This window comes from Mauremys reevesii, linkage group 13 (genome assembly GCF_016161935.1).
Source record: "Mauremys reevesii isolate NIE-2019 linkage group 13, ASM1616193v1, whole genome shotgun sequence".
Lineage (NCBI taxonomy): Eukaryota > Metazoa > Chordata > Testudines > Geoemydidae > Mauremys > Mauremys reevesii.
This window is the reverse complement of record NC_052635.1, coordinates 44,023,439-44,049,025: the sequence shown is the minus strand read 5'-3', so window position 1 is coordinate 44,049,025 and position 25,587 is coordinate 44,023,439. Positions and strand designations below refer to the sequence as shown.

General features: G+C 50.2%; 1 protein-coding gene across 3 annotated transcripts; it reads left to right on the top strand.

Annotated features, from left to right (window-relative positions):
• Positions 1-1,047: 1,047 nt before the first annotated feature.
• EEF1A2 (eukaryotic translation elongation factor 1 alpha 2) lies at positions 1,048-24,385 on the top strand. 3 transcript variants are annotated; one of them, XM_039498813.1, is made up of 8 exons: positions 1,048-1,200; positions 3,299-3,515; positions 7,892-8,071; positions 9,760-10,056; positions 18,672-18,822; positions 20,659-20,915; positions 21,918-22,152; positions 24,026-24,385. In XM_039498813.1, exons 2-8 carry the CDS (start codon positions 3,372-3,374, stop codon positions 24,151-24,153), a joined length of 1,392 nt encoding a protein of 463 aa, XP_039354747.1. In that variant the 5' UTR covers positions 1,048-1,200; positions 3,299-3,371; the 3' UTR covers positions 24,154-24,385. The 3 variants fall into 3 exon arrangements, with proteins under 3 accessions (XP_039354747.1, XP_039354749.1, XP_039354748.1); XM_039498815.1 differs by lacking the exon at positions 1,048-1,200 and adding an exon at positions 2,693-2,817; XM_039498814.1 differs by lacking the exon at positions 1,048-1,200 and adding an exon at positions 3,048-3,157.
• Positions 24,386-25,587: the final 1,202 nt, after the last annotated feature.

Genomic DNA, 25,587 nt, shown 5'->3' with positions numbered 1-25,587 from the left:
CTTTGGATGGTAGCAGAGGCCTGTCACGGCTGACCTCAGCCAGCTGCCTAGTGTTGATGGTGCCACATGGTGCAAATATCCCCGCTAGGCCTGACTGGACAGGACCTCGAGCCTCACCTCCTGCCCACCTCCCTCTGCTGCCCTATTGCAAGGGGCTTCCCTTGGTTCCCCAGCCCTTCCTCTGACCCCCATTCTCCTGCCATCCACATCTATCTCCCCTTCCTCTCCCCACTCCCCCAGCTCCTCACTCCCCACCCCCCAGCTCCTTATTCCCTTCCCCATCTCCCCCTGCATTCCCCCTATCTCCCCTCCCCCATCTCCTCATTCCTGCTTCCATCTCCCCATTCCTCCCCCATTCCCGCATCTCCTCATTCCTCCTCCATCTCCCCCTCCTCATTCCCCATCCCCCAATCTCCCCCTCCCCACACCTCTTCATTTCCCCTCCATCTCCCCACTCCCCCAGCTCCTCATTCCCCCTATCTCCCCTCCCCCATCTCCTCATTCCTGCTTCCATCTCCCCCCATTCCCGCATCTCCTCATTCCTCCTCCATCTCCCCTCCTCATTCCCCATCCCCAATCTCCCCCTCCCACACCTCTTCATTTCCTCCATCTCCCACTCCCCAAGCTCCACATTCCTCTATCTCCCTCCCCATCTCCTCATTCCTGCTTCCATCTCCCCATCCTGCCCCCATTCCTGCTTCCCCTATCTCCCCTCCCAATCTCCTCATTCCCCTCCATCTCCCCATTCCTGCTTCCCTCCATCCCCACTCCTCCCCATCTCCTCATTCCTCCTCCATCTCCCCTCCTCATTCCCGCTCCCTCAGCTCCTCATTCCCCATCCCCAACCTCCCCTCCCCACCACACTCCTCATTCCCCCTCCATGTCCCCACTCCCCAGCTCCTCATTCCCCAATCTCCCCACTCCCCCAGCTCCTCATTCCCCCTCCATCTCCCCAATCTTCCCCTCCTCCCCACCCTCGATTTTTCTCTTCCTCTCCCATCCTCTGCCCCCCGCCCCTCGCTGCTCCCAGGCGCCCTCCCCCTCCGCCGGCTCCGCCCCGCTCGGTACCGCATTGCTGTAGCGCAGGGGGTCACTGCATTGCGCCGGCACCGGCAATAGGGGGACCCCCCCTCCCAGGGAGATAAAGCCGCCGGAGCCGAAGCTGGCAGCCTCTGCTGTGTGAGCCCGGCGCCGCCACCGGTAAGAGCGCCCGGCCGCCGCCGCCGCTTGCCGCGGGAACGGGGGGCACGGAGCCGGGGGTGCGGGGTCGGGGGTCCGGGGCCGGGGCCGCCTGCAGAGCGGGGGGCTGCAGCCGGGGCCGGGAGGAGGCGCGGCCGCGGATGATGCCCGGGCAGCGAGGACGGGCGAGCCGTGGCTGCCGGCGATGCCGGATCAAAGGGGCTCAGAAAGCGGGGCGAAGGCGGCCCCGGAGCCGAGCGCAGGAGCTGGTCCTGGCTGCTTACGCCGCTCTTCAGCTGCGAGGTCAGGGCAGTGTCATTGCGGCGGCGGCGGCGGGCGAGTGCGTCTCCTCCGAGCTCGCCACGCCGGGGGCTTTGCAGCGCCCGGGAACGGCTCCCAGGCGGGGCTGGGGGTGAAGTGGGGAGAGAAGGAGATCGGGCCGGGGGGGCAGCGGCTGGGTTTGACCTTGTGGTGACACCCCCCGAGGAAAGGGAGGGGAGAGATGCAAACATTTGGGATTTGCAGATCGCTCGGAAAAGGGGGCTGGATTTGAAAATTTGGGGTAGAACTCAGCATGTCAGGTGCTAGGGAAGGCTTAAGAAATGGAATATTAGCCCATAACTGCTTTGAACTAGCCCAGTCCGGGTTTAAAAATAACCCAGAGGGAGGGGCAGAGAAGGGGAGGCTGTGTCACCAGACTCCATCAGGTGCTGTATGGGGGGGGTTTTGGCCGTTGGCAGAGCTTGCACAGAACTAGATTTTCCAGCCCAAGATGCCTGACCCTCCTACCCGCTTGTAAATAAAGGCACTTAGCATCTTTAACCCTGAAAAAAAATACGGTCGAGAGGTTTCTGAAACCATTGGAGGTTGCTTATCTTGAATGTATTGCAGCTGGAGGATGTGGGATGCACCCACTTGAAAGAGCTGCATTCGTTTTTGTTGGCGTATAATGTGCGTTAGCATAACTGATTTAATGATACCAGCCAGGTCCATGAAGGGTAAAAAAGGTGGAGGGGTTTGCTCCTGTCCTGGAAGGCTGCTCTCAGGGGATATAACCGAGTGCATGATGGAATCTGTATTACACCAGCAAACTTTCCCTGACCTCTTTTAACTTTAAGGGTGGATAAAAGAAATTAGTTTTTATTAGGCAATGGACTAGGCTCCTATTCTGCACAGTTACTATAGCAGGTGCAGTGCTGCAGGGTCCTGTGAGAGGCTGCAGCAGATAGCTGGATGTATTGCTTTTATACCTTCTTGCTATACCTCTTCTTCAATTTTATCTTGATGTGTGGAAGAAAACTCGCTACTGCGTGCTCTGATGGCATTGCTGAGTTTTCTGCAAGCTTCCGGGCTGCTTCCATTTCACCTTCAGGGGGAGAGGACTGAGCATGGGTTATTTTTGTCCGTTCCCTTTTGTGGGCACCATATTGTCATCCTAACCATGAGCTCCTTGGGAGATTTCAGTCCATGGGGAACCAGAAAGGAATTGAGTATCTTTCTGTTGAGACAAGCCTAGACAAGAATGGATGCCTGAGAGCTCCTCGGAGAGCAGAGCAGTGCGTGAAATGGAGGCAGTGCTTAGAAATCACTGGAATTTTTAACACAGAAGCACCAAGAATAAATCAGTAACAACCCCCTGTAAGTGAGGCTGTCAGTCTGGCAGGGGTTCAAGGGCTAACTAGGATAATATGTTTGGGGCCCTATGATGTGTCACTTTGAACGAGCAGTCTCATCACCTATCTTTGGCTTGCTTGCAAAGGCTGAAAAGATGGTGACTTGCATGGGGCTTGGAAGGGTTTACACAGCATACAGAAATAGAAAATGAGTGGAGTTAGCATCAGCCACAGCAACTCCCGAGTCAGGCAGGCTCCATCACTGCTACAGAAAAGGGAGGTGGACAGACTAACCTGACTACGTCTGGCCTACATCTAGCTTGCTGGTATCTGGGGAGAGTGTGCCTTAATTCAGGAGGCAGAAGGTAAAAATATGTCTAAATAGCTACAGAGTGTTGTCATTGTGGCCGTCAGGCTCGGCCTGGGTGAAGCTGCTGGGAAGGTCTGGTTGCCCCGGGTCTTGTTGCTGTTAGACTCTTTTGATGTTCTTGTTTCTCTCTCCCCAGTCTCCACAAAAAACCACAGCTGTTCGTCTGCTCCTTTGCTTAGCGTCGGCCCTTTCCAACATAACCCAAGAGGATGGGGAAGGAGAAGACACATATCAACATTGTCGTCATTGGACATGTGGACTCTGGGAAATCCACCACCACTGGGCACCTCATCTACAAATGCGGGGGCATTGACAAAAGGACCATTGAGAAATTTGAGAAGGAAGCTGCTGAGGTGAGGCCTCTGACCCTTCCCGTGCCTTCCCCTTTGTCCTCGCCTCAGCAAATGAGGGATGGACAAGCCCCGTAGATCATCCAATCCACCCCCTGCCAGTGCAGGATTGTTCCCTACGTTTCCTCCCTTCTTCCTGTGCCCCTCCTCAACCTTCCCTCTACTCCTCTGCCGTCCTTTGCTCCTATTCTCTCAATATCCCTTTGCCTCTGGGCCTTTACAACTCTTCTGGCCTTGGTAAAAGAGGACATTTTGGCATTGGCATTTTGCACCCTTTTCTCTGGGTCTTCCAGTTGGCTGTGGAACTCATTGCCATGTTATATCAATGCGGATAAGAGTTGGGCATGATTTGAAAGATGTATGGGAGATTTACAGGGATAACAGATTATACCTTTAAAAGAATAAAGATTCTGGGAGATAAATGCTTGTACTTTAGGGCATAAGCCAATATCTAAATATTGGGAGCTAGAAGGAAGATTTCCCTAGGAAGAGGTTATTCCATTATTGCCTGCTCTAGGATTTCTTGCATTGTACTCTGAATCAGCTGGTCTTGGCCATTGTTGGAGACTAGATACTGGGTAGATGGTCTGATCCAGTCTGGTAAAACTGATTTACATTCTTGGGTTTGGGATCTTGTGTGTAGTTTTGACAGTAGCTGTCAAAGTAGAAAATCTGGTCTGAAATATGTGTTACTTCATTTAATTTTATGATTTCTCTTTTATAAAGACAATAATAATAGCAGCATAATAATAAATGCATTTATCTGGCTTTCACCATAGAACATACAAAGCCAAAGCATATATCAAGGGAAGATTCGTATAGTAAAAGGGAAGGAATAACTTTGCAGAATGACATTTTTAAATTAAAACAGCTCAGAACATGGCAATGGTAAATTCTAGTGAAATGAACCATTAGGAGCCTTGATGCATTTTCAAAAGGTCTGTGGCCATCATAAATCTGTGTCTTTGATGCATATATGCTTTGATTTTTCTTTATACAATTCAATATGTGTAATATACAAAAACGGCAGCATTTTTAGAGCTGCCAGTCTTGAATAGACATTTTGCTGATTGTCTCTTAACCCTTTGCATTTACGGAATAACATCCAGGATAAACCACCTTTTCTCTACCTTGTCATCAATTCCCTTTGCAACTCTCTCAGCAAGAGCTGCATCGTGTATCTAAACTCTGTTTTAAAATGGCCTGTGCTGTTCTCGTAGATATTTTTGTCCTGTACCGATGGGTGAGATGCAGTATAATTAGGTTGTTCTAGATGTGACTGCAGCCACTTGAATTGAACGGACACTTTCACTGACTTGCCAGAATATGCAGGGGCTAGAAGCTGCTATTAATAGCCTATTGACTGAGCTTCCAGACTCCATTTTCTGATGCAGGGCTGTGGAGGGGTTTTTCTTTCACTAAGTTGCATTCGGAGGAAATGGAGGCCTGCATGAATAAAAAAAAACAAAACAAAATGACAACCACCACTGCTCCCCCCCCCTCCCGGTACTATTTGATCTTTTCTCCTTTTTTTTTTAAAGAGAGAATTATTTCACTGGAGAACAGAGGTTGTAGTAGCTTAGAAGGTTTCTTTATTCATTATTTTTTATCTCAGAACGTAACTGTCCTTGATGCTTAGCTTAACTGAAAAATATCAGGCAGTTTCTGGTATTTAACAGTGGACTTATTGTGCAAAGCTAGATAATACAGTTTTTTTTTTTCTGCACCAGTTCTGGGTAATTGAATATACCCAGTGAAAGGGACCTGGGGGATGGCGGGGGATCTGTTTGTTAAATAAAGGCTCACATTTGTCTTCAATGCATGACATTGTAAGTTTTAGTGTGATTCAGCACTTATCTTCCCCCCCCCCCCTTGTGTGTGTGTGGATAAGCAAAATAACCCTCTCTCTTTGATAATTCTCAATCATCTGTTTTTTTTCTGAGTGAGGAGGAACGTTGTGAGGTATCAAATAAGAAGGCACAGTTGTATGTTGAAGGTATGGTCTATAGAGATGAGGGTATGAACCATCCCAAATACGTTCAGACTAGATTCAAATCCCAGTCTGCTCTTCTGGGAGGATACAGTTTGACAGGCAGTATGGTTAAGCAAGCAGAACAGTGGTCTGTGAGCCCAGAGGCCTGGGGTCTCTTCTCAGCTCTATCTGTGACCTTCCTCACACTATGCCTCAGTTTGTTCATCTATGAAATGGGGTTGTTGATACCGTCTCTTGCAAAGCACTTTGTATGAAAAGTGCTATATGAGATCTATGTATTGTTAATAAATTCCACTAGCTAAAGCAGTTTCTCTGGTACTTTTCTCTGATGTAGCCACACTATTTCAAACTGTAATTATTTGCAGTAAGAATAACGCCTGTCCTTTTCCAATTCTAATAATGTGCTAGACAAATAAGTATGCAAGCTTGGAAGGAGTTAAACTGTTAGCATGTGCTCAGATCCCGATTATAATCTGAATCCCTTGTACATTCTCTGTAAGGACACAGGGACTGCTTGGGACCTTCCTTTCTTTGTATAGCTTTTTCCAGTGCCACCAACATATAGCTAAGGACATGTGAAGATGCACCTTTAGAAATACATGGAAACTCATCCCTACCGATTCAGAAGAGGTAGGCTTTCTGTTTGCTCGGTGTGGTAGTTTATTTCCATGTAGCAAGGAGTAGATTTTTCAACTATTTTAGGACTATGCCCATCACCCTCTGTAGCCAGATGCAAAGTCATTCCCAAGATAAATCTGTGTAAGCAGTCTGCACTCCATTAATAATTTATACTCCACAAATCGTGCCCAGGGGAATCACGGCTCTATCTCTGGGATGGAACATGGCAGCTGTCTAAGGGCTTGATCCAGTGTTCACTGAAGTTAATGGGAGTCTTTCCACTGACTCTGATGGCAATGGACCTAACAGAACACAGTAGCAGAACATCCACAGTTAAGTTAGGGAGGATGAACTTTTATGCAGCGATATTAACTCTCATATCTCAGCGCACGAGCAACAACTAACAGCCTGTGGTTAGGAAGAAACTTCCACTGTGGGTGGATGATCCATAATTACCCAATATGAAGTTTGTTGCGCCTATCTTTGAAGCATCTAGTGCTGATTACTACTGTAGACAGGATATTGGACTAGATGCATCTGCTATGGCATTTGCTATGCTCTTGAGAACTACATAGGAAGTGGCGAAGCATGCCATGGCAAATGACCTAATTCTCTAGATAAGGTCTATTTTTTTCGATTTCGAATATTTCAGGTGTTTTTAAAGACCGGAATATCCATGAGCATTAACACCTTTATTTCTGCAAGCACTGCCAGGCAACAGCCAAGTAACTACAGTGCATGTCAGTCGAGAGCCTATTGCAGGCTAGATCTCCGCGCCCCACCCCTCTCTCTGAGACTTCATTTTCATTGGTAGAAGGTTCACACTTGGGGAGGGATGCACACAACTCCAATCCAGGTGGGGAAAGGGCAGCTCCCCCTACTGGTGTGATTTCAGAAGGCTCTGTTCAAGATTTGGCATCAGAAAAGGCCAGAGGGAGGAAGATGGACCCAACACATGGCAAAACCTAATTTAGTGGCTTCCTCAGCTATATGAATATATGTAGATTGAGACGTAAGGGGGAGACACGGGTAGTGAACTAATATGTGGGCATAATGCTAAATTGAAAAGCAGTACAACAAAGAAAACATGATTTTACTCATTAGCTAAAAAATCACAGCATGACTTTACCTATGAGCAAGGCCTGTCACACCATGATGGTATTTACTTTGATTAGCCCCACACAGCATGGTTTTATGCATTGGATACCTCTGGCCACGATTTCATCCATTAGTCAGCAATATCACAGCATAAGTTTGCCCGTGAATTCATCCACCGCTTAGCAACATCACTTTGCTCTTTTATGCAGCAGCCAACAATATCCCATCATCATCTCATTGATTTAATCTATCAGGCATTATACTGTGGTGGTGTTCATTTCAACTATTGGCTGACTACACCGACACCTGGACTTCTGGATTGAGAAACAGCGTTTTCTGTTAGCCAGCAATGTTGCACAATTTCACCTAATAGCCGGCAATATTGGGTCAGGGATTTTTCCAGTATTGCACCATAATTCTTTACTATCATGTCCTGTTTGCCTGAAAGAAGAGCATATTTCCTTCAATACAGATTAAGGACCTGAGCCTGCTGCCATTGAATTCAGTAGGGTTTTGTCTTTAATGTTTGCAACTTTGCTCCCTAGTTGGGTATCTGAGCTCGTGAAGGCAGGTTACTGGGATGCGGCATCATCAGCTGACCCTGTTTCTGGGCTCAGGTTTCTTCTCATCAGGTGCTCTCTTTTTTTTTTTTTTTTTAATCACTTGCTAGATGGGGAAAGGTTCCTTTAAATACGCCTGGGTGCTGGACAAGCTGAAGGCTGAGCGCGAGCGTGGGATCACCATTGACATCTCCCTGTGGAAGTTTGAGACCACCAAATACTACATCACCATCATTGATGCCCCAGGCCACAGAGACTTCATCAAGAACATGATCACAGGGACCTCACAGGTGAGAACAATGAGAGGAGGAGCAGAAGGATTGTAGGACTTAAAAGTGAAAATGTGCTGTGCTGGTGGGTGGCACCCGGGAAGGGAACAGGGTAGCTGGGTGACACCCTGGGGTGAGGGTGGATGGGGGTGCCCATGCATATTTTTGAAACCCTAACTTGCGGGGGAGGGGTTCTGTCTACCAGACTTCATTTCAGAATCCAGCAGATGCAGACTGAAACAAACTGGAAGCTCTTTCATCTGCACATCATGCTGCACCATTTAAAAAAAAAAAAATCCAGAAATGCCAAACCCACAACCTTCTGTATTTGGAATGTATAGTGGTGCAACCCCAGCTGCAACTTAATGTTTCATACAGTTTAAGGTCAGAAGGCCCATTAGAGCTGACCTCCTGTATAGCAGAGGCCATTACATTTCACTCCATTACCCCAGTACTGAGCCCAGTAACTTCCTTCCCATGGTGGCAGTACAGTGTGCCGTAGAAACACCCACTGATAACCAATGTGCATGGGGCCTTTCTGTGTCTGGCAAGGCCCACCCACTAATCTCAAAGCCCCTCCCCCCCTTAGATTTCCTCCCAGTTTCAGCTAACTGTCCCTCCATGGCCAGCAGCAGTTACAGAACTCTCAGCAGCCAGAGGGTGGGAAGGGGCAAGGGGAGAGGGAATCCCATAGTAATAATTCAGGCCAGTAAAGTGCTTTAAAATCCTTGGGTGAAGGTGCTAACGAAACGCAGAGTGTTATTAATTAACTGACCCTCACAATGCTGCCAAGCGACGCATAATGTCATTAGACTCATTTCAGAGGCAGATACGCTGGTAACCTAGAGTGACCAAGCATCAGCAACAGAGCAAAGGGCAGAACCCAGGAGTCCTGGCTCCCAATCCCCTGCTCAAGTCACCCCCTCTATAATCAAATGGCCGATGGCACTGGAGAACATAGCGTGGCAGTCTGGCATAGCACAATTAGCACACAAGTTATATGGGTTGGAGTTTCCGTAGCACCTGCTCAGACAATGCCTGTCTCGAGAGACTCGGGAGTACTCATTTTGGACCTATTAAAATCCCTGGCAATACTCCCACTGACGAGCACTGCAGAGAGAAGTGTTGGATAGGAGCAGGCTCACCCTATTCCGGGGTGCACTGGGCAGCCACCCACAAGCAAGGAGAGATTGAAAGGATCAATAGGGTCTGAGAAACTGTTTTGGTTTCTAGGTGGCCCCCAGTCACTCGCAGGTGAGCGCTGCGCATGCATTAATGAAATTGCCCTTACAACACCTTTGTGAGGTAGGAAAGTATCATTAGCCCCATTTTACACATAGGGAACTGAGGAACAACAGAATAAATGATTTGCTGAAGATCACCTGTGGCAACAGCAGGACCATAACCTAGAAGTCCCAAGTACCAGGCTATGGCCTTCACCGCAAGACCATCCTCTCTCCCTAGTACAATAGCAAATAATTTCCTAATAGGGGAGAGCTGGCTTGGCAGGATGTGAAAGAGGAGGCTTGCTTTCAAGATGAGGATGCTGTTACTTATCATGTAGGCTAGTGGGAGTAGTCAGGTCAGAGAGGGAACCTGCATGGAGAGGTTATTATGAACCTTCTCACGCAAGAGGAACCAAGGACAAAGCAGATCTCCTTTGGGTTGGCAGCAACACCTAATTTGCTTTATGCCTCTCTTGCTCCCAGGCTGACTGTGCCGTGCTGATTGTTGCCGCTGGCGTCGGTGAATTTGAAGCTGGCATCTCCAAGAACGGGCAGACCCGAGAGCATGCCCTTCTGGCCTACACGCTGGGTGTCAAGCAGCTCATTGTGGGCATCAACAAGATGGATTCCACAGAGCCGCCGTACAGCGAGAAGCGTTACGATGAGATCGTCAAGGAGGTCAGCGCCTACATCAAGAAGATCGGCTACAACCCTGCCACAGTCCCCTTCGTGCCCATCTCCGGGTGGCATGGGGACAACATGCTGGAGCCATCTCCCAATGTAAGTGTGTGTGGGTGCGGTGCTAGACTTGCCTCCTCAAAGCTGCTCAAGTCCAGGCTGAGGTTGACTGTTGTGCTGTGCAAAATGAATGCAAATTGCATGCACCCCTGTGATGCAAAACGGCCTGTGTTGCAAAAATAGATCTTTGTCCCACAGCTTTAATCAAGCTGACCAAATGTAAGTGGGCCTAGTGTTCAGGGCCCTGATTATCATCCTGCGTTGGACTAATACCAAGGCAGATAAGTGTAAACAGCTGCAGGAGTTGATTTGAGTGACTTCTCCTTAGGGATTTAATTTGAAGGCCTTTGGTTCCTAGCAACCAGCTCCATCCAAAGCGGTTGTCAAACCCAGGGGGAGCATAACACGTTTTCGTGCACTGTTTGTTCAGTGAAATAACACAAACTAGGTCATGCCCTTGGAATGGTTCCCTTTATTCAGTTTAGTTTCTGCCTATCAAGCACAGGGAAATTCTCCCAGATGTGTCTGTGTCAATACACACACACGCACGTGTGTGTGTGTGTGTGTGTGAGAGAGAGAGAGAGAGAGAGAGACATTGATTCAGAGAGTGTGTGTGTGTGTGTGTCACTGAAGTCTCTTTACTCAGGCAACCCAAGACTCTCCAAGAAGTTAGTCATGAAAGTGATGGTCCATCAGATCATCCAGGATTGTTCCCTACAGGACATTAGCTAGGGTTATGCCTACCCTAGTTTTACATGACCCAAGCAGTGGAGCTTCACTGCTCCCCTTTGGAAACCATTTAGAGACCAACTGAGGAAGAATTTCCTGACACTAATTCTAAATGTCCCTTTCTGTCTAAATTTGTTCCCATTCCTCCTAGTTATATGCCATGTACTATGCTAGAGAAGCCCTCTCCTTCCTCATCAGGTACATCCTGGACATACTGCTGCATTGTTTCCTATTCCCCCTTAGCTCTCACTTCCCCAAGCTGTGCATATGTAGCTCATTCACTCTTCCTTCCTAAATCAGTCCTTCATCCCACTGATCTCCTTCGACCTGCTTTCTCCAGACCTTTCTGATGACGTGGTACCTAGAATGTAAGGAGCTATTTCAGGGACGGTTTATTGTACTAGAAGCAGCTCCTTCCCCTATAAGGCATATGACGTAGTGGTGAGCCTGTTCTGTACACTGCCACATGGCAGGACCACTGCTTGGCTTCCCCAGATGCACCCTATGGCATGTCTTGGGGGGGCCACAGTTTTTTGTTTTTTGTTTTTTTTTTGCATGGCAAAATCAAAATATGAAAATTAACTTCACCCCCTCCTCTGCTCAGCCAAGATGGGAGGAGAAGAGAAGCTGCTGTTCCCCCTGATAAAGAGAAACGTCTAAGCTCTTAATCTTGCAGCAGCTGTTCCCTGGCGGGTGTGACAATAGGGCTTTGCAGGGGCCTCCTGCAGTTGTCAGCACACCTTTGCCAGACAGCCTGTCTCCTAGGATAGTGACGCTCCCATAGTGAAGTTTTTTTGGTGGGGAAAAAACTAACTGCTGCCCAAGGGGAAGAAGGGTCTGGTGGTTGGGCTTGTGACCTGGCACCTGTGAGATCTCGGTTCAATTCCCTGGTCTGGCACAGACTCCCCAGGTTATCTTGGCCATGTCATTTAGCCTCCCTGGTGCAACTGTTCCCCACCTATAAGAAGGTGGATAATAGCACTGTCGTTACAAACAGGGCTGTTGTGAAAATAAGGACTGTGAGGTGCTCAGGTACATTATCCTAAGTACATCGGTTAAAGACGGGATGTGCTGTAATTACACCTATAACGATGAAATGTTATTCAAACATCATTGAACCCCGAGAGGACAAAGTGGACAGAAGAGGACCAGGTTTAACTTAGAAGAGAATATTTGTTCCCTTGGACTTTAGAGAGTCTCTTCCTCTCCCCGTGAAGCTGGGGTATGGTCCGTCTTGGTCACTACAAGGAAAGTACCAGGGGTTCTTGACTAGACTCAAGTTAGACAGGCTTCCAAATGTCACCAGTTGCTGGTTGGGAAGATGATACTGAGCAACCCTCCTATTAATAGGTTGGGTGGTGGAGATGCGGAGTGAGGCTGTGGCATGCAGGACTACTTTTTTTTATACTTACTTGAGAGTGGGCTGGTCCCATTCATCCAAATAGCATTTTCTAATCTAAACGCTACTCCTTGGTTGTGCCAAGCTTATGTGCAGAAATAGCTTTCCCGTGCCAGACAGGGGCAGCTGCCTCTGGGGTGGGTGGCCAGCAGCTGTTTGAACAGCACATTAGAACGCCCCTGTCCACTGAAATTGCAGCGGGAGCTTGGGTGGGTAGAATTTTAACACTCTTAGGCTCATGAACGCACCACAAGATCCTTAGCATTGGCTCAGTCAGGCTGAGTGATGAGCTGTTGCAAGGTGCTGAGCGCTCTGGTCCCAATCTAGCAAAGCACTTAAGCCCATGCTTAATTTCAAGTGTGTGAATAATGCCACTGACTTCAGTCTTGCTTGCTGACTTCGTTGGATTGCAGCCAGTGACCACAGCAATTTGCAGGACCAGGCTCTGCAAATAACCAGGACCTAAATCTTATCTCTTACCCAAAAGATCAGACTAGCACCCCATACCGCCACTTCTCCTAGGAGGGTTCTAGTGAGAAGCAGCATCTGGGTTTTCCCCCCTTACAGTAAAGGCTTGATTTTTTTTTTCCACCTCCATTTCCTGGCTGGGTTCCATTAAAGCACAAGGCAGTCACATGCTCTCAAGTCACATGCACTGAGTGTGCAGCTCCTGTGGGAGGAGAATCCATGAAACCGCTAGAACCCCTGGCAGCTTCATTCTCTTCCATGCCATGGAGTGGCCTCATCCAAATAAAATAGGACACAGCCTGGCTGCATTTGCTGCAGGAGATCTTCGTGAGACCGTCGTTTTGGACCAGTCCCCAGTTCCTACTTTGGAAGCAGTGAGGAGATCGAAAGTAACATACGCTGTCCAGCAGAAGGTTCTGTGCTACGCTCTCAGCCGTCTTGGCACCCCGCTTCCATTCCGAGCTTGTTTCACTGCTCGTGCTGTCAGACCAACGCTTCTGGAACGGGCCAGTGGAGTGCTTGATTCAGCATGTGCCCAGCAGTTTATGGGTTAAATATAATACATTCCACTGAACATCAATTCCTGGGCCTCTGTTGGTTCTACACAGCGGGGGCAGATCTGCAGCTCACTGAAGTTAGTAGAGAAATGGATTTCAGTGGGCATGCGAACTTGGCTTTTCCCTTCCCCTTGCAGCTTTCTGGCTCTCAGAAGCCTATTTCAGGGCAGGTGTCTCGAGCAGAGGACATTCACCCCTGTGGCTGGCAATCCGGGATCAGGCTCTTTTGGTCGCAGCTGATGAGCAACACGCCCCTTTAAAGATCGGTTCCCTGATACAGCCCCGAAGGCAGTGTTTAATTTGTAATGAAAGAGGCGCTGGGTCAGGCAGTGTCTCCACACTCCCCTGCCCACCCCCAGGGTCCTCTCCTTTAGAAATACTTGCCGAGCAGTTCTGCAGAATGAGCTGCTAAAGGATCTGGGGCTTCTTCCCTGAATTTCCGGGTGGGAGTGAGTGGCTCCTGGGAAGGGCCCGTGATCACACCGAGTCCTGCGACTGGAGGCTGTTGGGCTATCGCTCTCTACATCCCAGCCAGTAGTTTGGACAAAGGCATGAAACTCAATCTGGAAACTGATGCTCGTTCTCTCTTGGAGGAGGAGGCAGGTGCAGGGCTGGCTGCCAACCACTGTGGTTTCGACCTTTCCTGCTGCACAGAAGCAGAGGCTCCTCCAGGCACTGTCACTTGCCAGAGCAGAGGGGCCTTGGGAGCGGTGCAGTTTCCTGGAGAGGCTGAGCCATTTTAATCAACAGTAGCAGTCCTCTGCCTTTTCCTTAGTGTGGTTATTGTAGCCACAAGCCCCTGCAGCCAGGAGGTCAGGTCTACCAGCCCCTTCTGGCCCTATAGGCCCAGGCCACAAAGGGTGCAGCACAGAGAAATGCAGCTCGGCCGGTCTTGATTTCAGCTGGTCAGTCCTCTCCCCGACAAATTAAACTCCAGCCTGGCCATAGTCTCCAGTTAGCAGCTTTGCACCTGCATAGGCTCTCGCCTCCACATTCTGTAGTTTTTAACCCATCCCTGCCTGGACATTGACCACCAGGAGTGGATTCCAGTCTCACCAGCCAACCTTGGCCCTCAGATTAGGTCACCGCTCCCAAGCCCCCTCATGGAAAGCAGTCACTGCTCCTTGCTGGTTCCTCAGTGGGGGATAGGTACCTGGAAGCAAGCACAGGGACGTGGTGGAGCAGCGAGAGGCCCTCCAAGTAGAGATGGTGGGAGTCCTCATGCTGCATCAGAAGGCAGTGGAGGACTTGCTAGAGTGTGAGCATTCCAGGATGACTCACCCAAATTTCTGGGTCACCCAAGTTCTTCCCAGGGTCCCTCCCACGGTATAGCTCCTCCCATCCCATGCCTCCGCCCTGCCTGAATACACCTGTCTCAGTAGAAAGCCCCACAGCAGAGACTATTCACAAGGAGATCGGGGATAGCTGACTTCAGAGCCAGGCCTGGATTGCGAGTGTTGCCCTGCCTGAAGGCGCCAGGTGGGAAGCATAAATAAATTTGTTAGTCTTTAAGGTGCCACAAGTACTCCTGTTTTTTTTGCGGATACAGACTAACAGGGCTGCTACTCTGAAACCATGGAGAGACAGTTTCTCTGCTGCTTCGCACTTGTGTTGCCATTGACACCTGTGCGAAGTGGGTGTGAAGTGGTACCAGATCAGAGGGGCAGCCCTGCATACTCCCAGCTGTAGGTGACGGTGCCTGATGATATAGGGGACAAGCAACGTCCATAGTATGTAGAGACAAGTGTGTCTGTGCTGGGAAGTGGACATGGGTGAAGATTGGGGAAAACAGGAGAGTTTAAGTCCATCTTTGTTGGCTAAAGGGACATTTTGCTTGCTGATGGCTCCCAATCCTACCCCCTAGGGGAGTAGCTAATGGATTCTGATACTGAACTGCCTCCTAAATCCCAGAAATGTTCTGGGCAGGAAACTGCAGAGGAGCTAGCAATGAAGGGCTCAGGCAGAAATGTCACTGTAGACAGTTCTGTGCTTTCTGGTGTCCCATGATCTATGGGGTGTTGTCACTGTCAGGGAGGAATGCCAGAGAGAATGTCAGTGATGGCAATGAAGGAGACTTTCCACCAGAGGGCACCGTTGCCTCACATAGTCTCAGCCAAAGGTTTCTGTAGCCTGGGAGGTGCAAAGTCCTGAGCTTTGATGCGGAGGAAGGTTCACTCATTTATCGGCCCTGAGGTGCTGAAAGGGCAGACGTGCCGAGGAAAACCCACCTGCCTCCAGCAACCCTAGCAGGGCTCCAAGGCGGCTCCGCCAACCCTCAGGGCGCAAAACTCACCAGGCAGCTCTCCCAAAACCGTGCGATTGGCTTGGAAATAATAATCCCTTTTTTATTTGCGTCTTGGTTTTGAGCCTTGAGGAGTCACATTTTCAGGCTTTTCTGTGGAACAACCAGGGCTGGAACGTATCAGAGGGGTAGCTGTGTTAGTCTGTATCCACAAAAACAACCAGGAGTCCAGTGGCACCTTAAAGACTAACAGATTTATTGGGGCCTAAGCTTTCGTGGGTAAAAACCTCACTTCTTCAGATGCATGGAGTGAAAATTACAGATGCAGGCGTAAATATACTGACACATGGAGAGAAGGGAGTTACCTTACATGTGGAGAACCAGTGTGGACAGGGCCAATTCAGTCAGGGTGGATGTACTCCACTCCCAATAGCTGATGAGGAGGTGTCAATACCAAGAGAGGGAAAATTGCTTTTGTAGTGAGACAACCACCCCCAGTCCCTATTCAAGCCCAAAGTAATGGTGTTAAGTTTGCAAATGAATTGTTGCTCTGCATTTTCTCTTTGAAGTCTGTTTTTGAAGGTTTTTTTGTTGAAGGATGGCTACTTTTAAATCTGCTATTGAGTGTCCAGGGAGACTGAAGTGTTTCTTCTACTGGCTTTTGTATGTTACCATTCCTGATGTCTGATTTGTGTCCATTTATCCTTCTATGTAGAGACTGTCCGGTTTGGCCGATGTACATGGCAGAGGGGCATTGCTGGCACGTGATGGCATGTATCACATTGGTAGATGTGCAGCTGAATGAGCCCCTGATGCTGTGGCTCATGTGGTTGGGTCCTCTGATGGTGTCGCTAGAGTAGATACGGGGACAGAGGAGGCAACAAGGTTTGTTACAGGGATTGGTTCCTGGGTTCGTGTTTCTGTGGTGTGAGCTAAAGCAGCCCAGGAATGGCTCCAGTTCACATCCCCGGCATGGCCTGCACTGAACTCTGTGACGGGGCAGCGGAGGGCTGTTCCACCCACCCGAAGCCATCAGGGAAGCGAGAGGTGGAAGCTCCCAGAGACCTCCCAAGTGACAGGGGAAGCGGACTGGCACGGCTCGGACATTCACGGGGGTGAACACCCATCTAGAGTGGCCATTGGCTCCGAATCAGGAGCCTGTCCGTAGACACCTCTCCAGAGGGGGGTGGATGAGGTCCTGGTAACTCAACGCTGTGACTCCTTGTCTCCTGCTTCTCCTGTCTCTTTCCTTTGTGACTCCCAGCTGAGGGCATGGGCTGTTTTCTGAGGGCACTGGGCTCAGCATCAGCAGGCCTGGGTCTCTGCCACTGAGCGGCTGGGTGACCTTGGGCAAATCACTTCCCCTCTTCGTGCCTCTGTTTCTCCTCTTGCCTGCTGTCCCTTCAGAGGGTAAGCTGTTCGGGGCAGGGGCTGCCTCTCCCAGTGTTTGTACAGCACCTGGCACAGTGGGGCTGATCTTGTTCGCTCTTGTAATGCAAGTAATAAAATAACAACCCTCTGCCTGCTACGCTAAAAAGTCCACTCTGTGGGCTCTTTTCCTTAGGTGGCCAGTGGGAGATGCAGGGCTGTGCATCACCTCTGCAGCCGCTCTGGAGGGTAGGAAGTCCAGCACTTAGAATGCACTGGGAGACCTGGGCTCCCCTCGCTGGGTTTTCCCGGTTACCCCTAACGTCAGGGTTAAAGGAACCTGATGGTATGTGTCCCTGCGTCACCGCCGTCTATTGGATGGACGGTGTCACGCCTGTGTGAAGGTTCAGCTCCCTCTGCTGGCTGAGCTGAGGTGTTGCTGCTGCAGCTCTCCTGGAAGAGTTTTCTTTTCGAGAGCTGACGGTTGGGAATTCTGTCCTGCACGGTTGGCAGGTGGCCGCGCTGTCTTTGTGTCAGTGGCCACGGAGCCAAACGCGAAGGGAGGTCCGGGAATGTGCCGCTTGCTGCCAGAAGCTAGCCACAGTCTCGATTTGCATTGGAGCTGGAGTTTCTTGGCATGGTGCCCCGCAAGGGTTGCTAGGATTTGGCATTCAGGGGGGAGCTTAGCTTCAGTGCCCGGAGCAAGCTGCCAATTAAATCAGGCAGTTAAACAGTCACTGACACCTGCTGCTTTGAGTGGACTCGTGTACCTGAGAGACTGGCAAGACTAGAAGGCATCTTGCACATTCACCTCCGTGTCAGCGCTCCCTGCCCTGCCCTGCCCTGCCCTGAGGTCGCCTGTCTTGCTTTTCCTCCTCTTTAGCGCTCCCTTCCATCCGTCTTTGTTTCTCCCTCCAACTTGAGAAACTTTCCTCTCAATGGCCCATCTCACCATTTTCTTCATCTTCTCCCTCTTTCCTCCCATGCACGCCCCTCTCTGACCTTCTCTACACACTGGACTTGCATGTGTTTCACTTGGTTTTAATCCAGTTCGGTGAAACCGAGCAAACCCCTGTGTGGATGCCTTTTATTTCAGTTTAAGAGTGACTTAGCTTAACCCTGTTCCTGATCCGCAGACTTCAGGCTGAGACCAGTTTTCAGAGGATCCACGCAGACTTTTGCCTTGGTTTAATGATGTCAGTTTTAAGTTGCACCCGAAGTTTAAGCCACTGTAACGCTGCCCGTAGATGAGCCCGCTGTGTTTGTCGCAAAATAGGGGGCATCCCCTCCCTAGAGCATCCAGCAGTCTTGCGGCTTGGATCTGCCCCTAGCTGAGGTTTAGTGAGTCATCAGGGCAAAGGTGAATAGGGACAGATTTGGGGGTGGAGGGAACAGTCTATCCATGCATACCCAGCATGCAAAGGGAATTAAAAGACCAACATGTCCACTGTCCTTCCCTCCCAGAAGGCTGTCACTGGATTACTTGTGCTACCATATGGTGTGTGCTGCTCCTAATGAGAGGAGAGAATGGGGGATGGAAGGCCTTGCTGGAGCAGCTGGTGAGTTAAGGCAGGCAGATCTAGATTAACACACGGGATGATATAGCAGAAGGATTGCTCCTTGCTAAATGGTCGAGCAGATTAAGACAGGTCAGCAGGTGACTGCCACCCGAGATCATATGAAGAGTTTTCTGTTCTCCTGGAGAGAAATGAGCCTCTCTGGAGACGGGGTTCAGATTCAGTGGCTGAATGGCTGTCCCAGAATCATACGTGGATACGGGGCTTCTAGCATGCTCATCTCCTGCTGGAACGTTTCTATGGGACTTTGGGTCTGAAGGTTTCTGCCGCAGAGAACTGGCCCGCTCAGTGCATGCTTCTGCCCTTTTGTTCTCCAGATGCCGTGGTTCAAAGGGTGGAAGGTAGAACGTAAGGAAGGAAATGCTAGTGGAGTGTCGCTGCTGGAAGCTCTGGATACCATCCTGCCTCCCACCCGCCCTACAGACAAACCTCTGCGTCTGCCCCTTCAGGACGTCTACAAGATCGGCGGTGAGCAAAGCTGTTGCTGTCTTCTCTCCCTAATTACAGCACCCTCTGGTGGTTGGACCAGAGATTTCCCCCCACAGTTATTGTCCACATTTTCCAGGTCTAATTGGGCTGATTTATTTGGACTTTGCAAACTCCACCCAAAATCAAACCTATAAGGGTTGGAAGAAGCTAAAGGGAACATTGAGTTAGGACCATTGCAAAGAGACCCATCAGTGGCTAGTTTTACAAGGCTGGAGATTTAGGGAGGCATTTGCAGAATGTTTCTTTTGGGGGCACAACGTGCACCCAAAATTAATTTTCTGAGCATGAATGTTGTGGGTGCAAGATTATGCCTGGAAACAAGGGTCTGCTGAAATCTGGTCTAAGGCCCAAAAGGAAATGCATGTTAATGATTCCTTGCTAGGAACACGTGTCTGCCTCATAAAATGGCCAGCGACCTTTGCACAGCTGTCAGTCTGTGCTTAACAGGAGCTGCAGGCCAGAATGGCAGTGGGCACTGCACGGCCCGGTCGGAGGTGCCCTGGCAAAACTGTGCTAGAGGCCAGGATCGGGACAGCAAGGAGACTCTGAGGTAGGTGCTGTGGCTGAGCTCCCTGGGAGAAGGAAGTTTGCCCAGTGCCCGCTGGCGCTATGCCCCGGTGTCACCAATGCTGTCTGTCGCACAAGCACTAAAATTCACTGAAGAAAAAGTCAGATCAGCAAGCCAATAGCCTGTGCCCTTGAGAGATCCTTCTCTGCCCTGTTGGCACCTGGTCCCCCCCCCAGAGTCGGGTGCCTTCCAGTTGCCGGTGTCAATCAGTAACACCGCGTTAGCTAACCTGCCCTGCAAGCTGTGTCTGGGATATTTAAGCCAGACTGTCTCCTTTGCCCTGGTGAACTGATGTCTCAGTGGATATAAATACCTTGCAGGAATCCCTCCTGCTTAGGGCACAAGGCAATGTCTGCTGAATCTCTCACAATCAGTTTGCAGCCCCTCCCCTAACCCTAGTTAGGACTTGCTCAGTGTGGAAGTCAGGCATGAATTGAATTTTGCTCCCCTAAAGTGCATTGTTGCGGCCTGGGCTTTTAGTCGTTAGCCGGCCGCAGCAGATCACATGGTCATTAGTTAGTGGGTCCCAGTCAAGGGCATGAGCAACAGATACAGAGGGTTTTCCCATGGAGTAAGATGAGTGTTTGGAGGAAAACAATACCGTGGAGGTACGAGAACTGACTCCAAGGAGGGGACGGATCCAGCCAGGCTTCCTGGCCTCTTTGCAAGGTCATTTCTCTTGGTGTTTCTTACGTAACTCGTGGAATTTTCCAAACTCTTGAGATGGAGGAAGTTGGTAAAAGGCCCCCCTTTGGTTAATACCCTCTCTCGTTCTGTTGCTAATTCTGAGCAAGTATCAGGTGCGTTGTCAGGTCCGGTGTCAAAGCACTTAGCAATATTCAGGCCAGGAGATTGCTTTCCTGTCCCTATGAATTTGAAGCAAGAGGCTTTACATGGGTAGAATGGAACCTCTTTCAGATGACCAGGGCCATACAGCTAGTCCTGGCTATGAGGTCCCTTCTTTAAGCTATAGAGGGTTTCTCAACGCACTGAATGGGTATCATTTATCAGGCACAGAGCAAGGCATTGCTAGCGGCCGTGGTAGCTGATCTTGCCCCCTTGATTCTAGATTAGGCCATAAATAAGCAAATAGTCCCACATCTTCTGCTGGTGTAAACTGACATAGCTTCACTGACTTCAGTGCTTTCCACCAGCTGATAGTCTGTCCCACAGTCTCTGGGAATATGATAAGCTGATTGCTTTCAGCTCTGCTGTCTTCATGTCGCCTCCTCTCTCCTCCCTCGCAGGTATCGGTACTGTCCCAGTGGGCCGTGTGGAGACGGGGATCCTCCGGCCTGGCATGGTGGTGACTTTTGCCCCAGTGAACATCACCACTGAGGTGAAGTCTGTGGAGATGCACCACGAGGCTCTGAGCGAGGCGCTGCCAGGAGACAACGTTGGCTTCAACGTGAAGAATGTTTCCGTCAAAGATATCCGCCGCGGGAACGTCTGCGGGGACAGCAAGTCGGATCCGCCCCAGGAGGCAGCGCAGTTCACGTCTCAGGTCAGCAGCACTGAACAGTGACCAGGTAACAGGGGTCTGTGGGAGTTACATCCATTAGTGCATGCATGGACAAGCTGGGGACTTTCTGGTCACAGGTATGGAACAAACCCAAGGCCTGCCTATTGGTACATCAGGGTGCCGGGATGGATAAGATCATCTCAAGAAGGGCTGCCCCAGGCAGCAGCACTTCTGAAAGACTGGTAGAGACTATCACAGCCAGCTTGAGATGAAGCCTTTATGTAGTGCCTTTCTCCCAGAAAGATTCCAGAGCTCTTAACTACCTGGTGTTCAAGCTATGTACATGCATATATAAGAATCACTTTCACCACTACTGAAATGTAGCCACCTCTGGGGTGGAACACAGCAGCTGTAGAACAGTGCACAGCAACATTACTCGGCACGTTAGGGACAGCAAGCATAGCGGATTCCATGTATGCAGCTGAAACTTCGGGGATTTTTATGTACCCGTGTATACCAGCCTTTCAGGTCATTTATGCCATGTTTCTACTTTCCTGGTTTAAACCCAAACTGGGCATGGTTGGCTTTTCATGGGCCCTAGTCCCCACTGCTGCTTGTTAGAACTGTCATTTTTTCCCCTTCAGCGTTTCTCCACCAAGGCGGGGGAGCTGAGGCGAGGTTCTATGGGTCTCTATGACGGCTGGGCCGGGAGAGGGCTTGTAACAAACGGATGTTCTCCAGCGATGAGACAATTACCAGATGAATCTCTCGCTCACACGCAGCCCAGGGAGCTGGGACTAGAACGCTGGCCCGTCAGCATCCAAAATACAGGCCTCCTAGTGCTTAAGCTAAGGAAGAACTCTGAGAGCTGTTAATGAGTCTGTCTTATTGTCATTGAGTGTGAGCCACTAGATGGCAGTATCTTCTCACTCCCTGCCCCCACAACATATTGTGTACTTGGGCTGCATGGGAGCGGCAAGGGGTTTTCTTCACTGTTTTTGCCTCAGTGTACCCTGGTGAGCTCCATTTTGTTCTGTGTTCCAGGTGATCATTCTGAACCATCCTGGCCAGATCAGCGCTGGCTACTCCCCTGTCATCGACTGCCACACCGCGCATATCGCTTGCAAGTTCGCTGAGCTGAAGGAGAAGATCGACCGACGCTCCGGCAAGAAGCTGGAGGACAACCCCAAATCCTTGAAATCCGGAGATGCCGCCATTGTGGAGATGATCCCTGGGAAGCCGATGTGTGTGGAGAGCTTCTCCCAGTACCCACCCCTTGGTGAGACAACAGGTTCATTGTTTACCTCCCGCTCCTACTCTACACACCCACAAAAGGGGGGCTCAGGGCTGGTTATTTCCCAGGCCGTGGTCAGTTGTTACCTCCCGGAAACCACGTGTCACATCAGGGTGAAGGGGTCCCTAACTGGAAAGACACTTGAGCTACTTAGAGTCTCTCTGAGTCTGATGACGTAGCGTTTATGATGCGGGCCGTGAATTATGGGGGTTCTCTGGTCTAAATCAAATCCTGGCAGCTAACAAAGTGTGTCATCTGCAAACAGGCTACTGCACTCAGCGGGATGGATCCTTCTGGGGCAAGGAGTCCCAGCTCCTGCAAAGGGGGATGTGTTAAAGCAGATCCGTTTGGATGCTGTCATGCAGCAGGATGTATTTATGTGGTAATGCTTTAACTTGCACAGCACAAATCTCTAGTGACACTTTAATAACGGGGTGATTACAGAATCTTCACATCACTGAGCCACAGTGCGAAGGCTAGCTTGATAATAACCATAAGTTTAGATTACTTAGCCCAGCAACAATTCCCATATAACCTTCACTCCTTGCTTAGAGGACAGAAGTACCAATAACAGGGTACGTGTTCAGTGAAGTGGTATCTATGTACCTTTCCCAATTGAGAGCCTGATTGGCAGCTCTGTAGCAACTTGCAGGCCTTGCTTATTTGCCTAGAGCAGAGTTTAGTGCACCTGCTCATACAGCTAATAGCAAGGTGTAATCTGTGCACACCTCACACAGCCCCACTAGGGTGTAGAGGAAGAATTGCATGCTGGGATCTGTAGTCTCAGCCTAATTGCATGCTGGGATCTGTAGTCTCAGCCTAATTGCATACTGGGATCTGTAGTCTCAGCTAAATCTAAGAGGAGAGCAGCCCTGGGATCGCATTGCAGGGCTCATGTGGCCCACGTGGGTGGTGCTTAGTATCTGGAACTGGTTGTAGAATGGACAAGAATATCAGCTGTTTTTCTCAATTTCATTGACGTTTGTTTGTCCGGTTCTCAATCAGCCACACTAAACCCTAAGGAAATAGGGTTACATGGAGCAAAGGAGGAACTGCATGAGGTCTGCGATAGGCACCTGCACCAAGGTCATGCTGTCCTTGAATTGCCGTTCCTTATACTATATTGGCTCAGGAGATGCCTTAAGCTTTGAAGGGGCCTGAATCAGCCAGGCCTGGGGGGTTGACTGACAACGTCACCGAATGGCCCCTTCACTGAGTGAGAGGGAGGAGCTGGCAACCAAATCTCAGAGCACCGGGGGCATTCCTGTGCAGCGCAGGGCTCCTTGGGAGGTGCAGGGCTCTGAATGAGGCATTAGCCTGGAGCTGCCGTCCGTAACTGTGAGGACTCTTCATCGCCTCCCCGGGGGGCAGTGTGCAACACGCCCAGCTCTTGCTGATTGGTGGGACAAGATGCCTTGTCCCTCTAGGGCAGCCCACTGTACCTCCTTACTGCAGGTCTGTTTGTCTTAGGTACTTACCAGGCCCCCATTATGTGCTATCTGAGCACCTCAGACTTGTTAACAGACCATACTCCCTGTGAGACAAGCAGGACTATTGTCCCCATTTTACAGAGAGAAACTGAGGCCCGGAGACGTTTAGTGACTTGATCGTACACACAATCTGTTGGAGCAGGGAATCGAATGTAGGTCTCCCCTGCCCTGGGGTGGTGCCGTAACCACTGAGCCATCCTTCCTCCTCTGTTCTAGTCTGACCACCGTCTGCCTGCTCTGGGCATGGACTGGTCAGAAGGGGTCTCTAGTTCTAATCTGAAATGGGGATCTCCACGTGTTAAAGAGACAGCAACATGCTCCTGTTGTTCTCATGCCACCTCCTTCCTCTCCCTCCCCCCACCCCGCAGGACGCTTTGCCGTGCGCGACATGCGGCAGACCGTGGCCGTCGGCGTCATCAAGAACGTGGAGAAGAAGAGCGGTGGTGCCGGCAAGGTCACCAAGTCAGCCCAGAAGGCCCAAAAGGCTGGCAAATGAATTGTAGGCTCCCAGTGCATCGCGCAGAAACCATCCCCGTCACCAGGATGCTGCCATCTTCTCCCTGAGGCGCATGTCTGCACATCAGCTTGTAAGAGTTTATATGTCAACGACTGGATGCTAACCATTAAGGTCCAGTGGAAATTCTTTAAAAGGAAAAGCATGTTCCAGCGTTTGTGAGGCTTCATGTTAATTTTACCAATAAACTGGTGCAACATCCACAGTGACAGTGTGTGTGTGTGTGCACGTGTGTCTGTTATCCCCATTGTATGGCTGGGCAACTGAGATCCCATTTCCAGAGCCTCAAAGGTATTTAGGAACCTAATGCCCATTGATTTCAAATAATTGATTGTGACTTGCCCCGGGTCCCACGGAAAATCTGTAGCAGAGCAGGGATTTGAGCCCAGGGCTCCCAAGGCCTAAGCAAGTCTCCTAACCACTAGACAAGCTTTGTTCTCCATCTTGAAAGGCACAGCATCTGTGACACTGGCAATTCAGGCCCCCAGTGTGGCAAGCCCTGACCCAGCTCCCAGTCTGCTTTACGAGCAGAAGCACTTTATTTAAACCAAGGCTGCATTTTTAAGAAGCCACCGGACTGGTATTTGCATGCACACAACCCTGCACTTGTGCCTGCAGACAGGAGATTGCTCATGGAAAGTGGCCAGCTGTATCCACACAACTGCAAAATCAATGCTCCAAAGGACAAGGGATGCTTGAATCCAGGGAACTGGTTAAGCCCAGCCCCTAGATCGATCATGGCTCGACAGGCATGTGCAGTGCAGGGGGACTCAGAATAGCAAGAACATTAGGTGCATGCGGGGCCGGCTCCAGGCACCAGCGCAGGTGATTGGGGTGGCACGTCTGGCTCTTTGGTGGCAATTTGGCGGCGGGTCCCTCTCGGAAGGAAGGACCTGCCGCTGAAGAATGAAGCAGCAGTGGTAGAGCTGCCGCCAATCGTGGCTTTTTTCTTCTTTTCTTATTTATTTATTTATTTATTTATTGCCACTTGGGGCGGCAAAAACGCTGGAGCCGGCCCTGGGTGCATGTGAGTGGCACATTTATAAACGTGACACAGCGTCACTGAGGCCCTAAAATAAAAAGGGAGCTGTTCTGGTGCAGGCAATAAGACCGGCTGGTGCTCTCCTGGACAAAGTATGAATCAGAACTGGTCTGAGGCCTTGTCAGAGTTAGGAAACCTCTACAGAGAAGCAGTTGGCACTGGCAGGAAAATGTGCTCATGGCTATTTTGGAGCGAGCCTCCGATTGACACCAACAAATGCGCCCCTTTGGCTTGCCAGGGCTGACGCTCGCCTGGGGTGAACAAAGCAAGAGGCAAGCTGGAGAAACTGAATTCCAGCAGGGATTCTGGGAATCAGGTGCTCAGGGCTGCACAGGCTGGGAACTAATTTAATAATGGGCCCTAAAATGGCACAG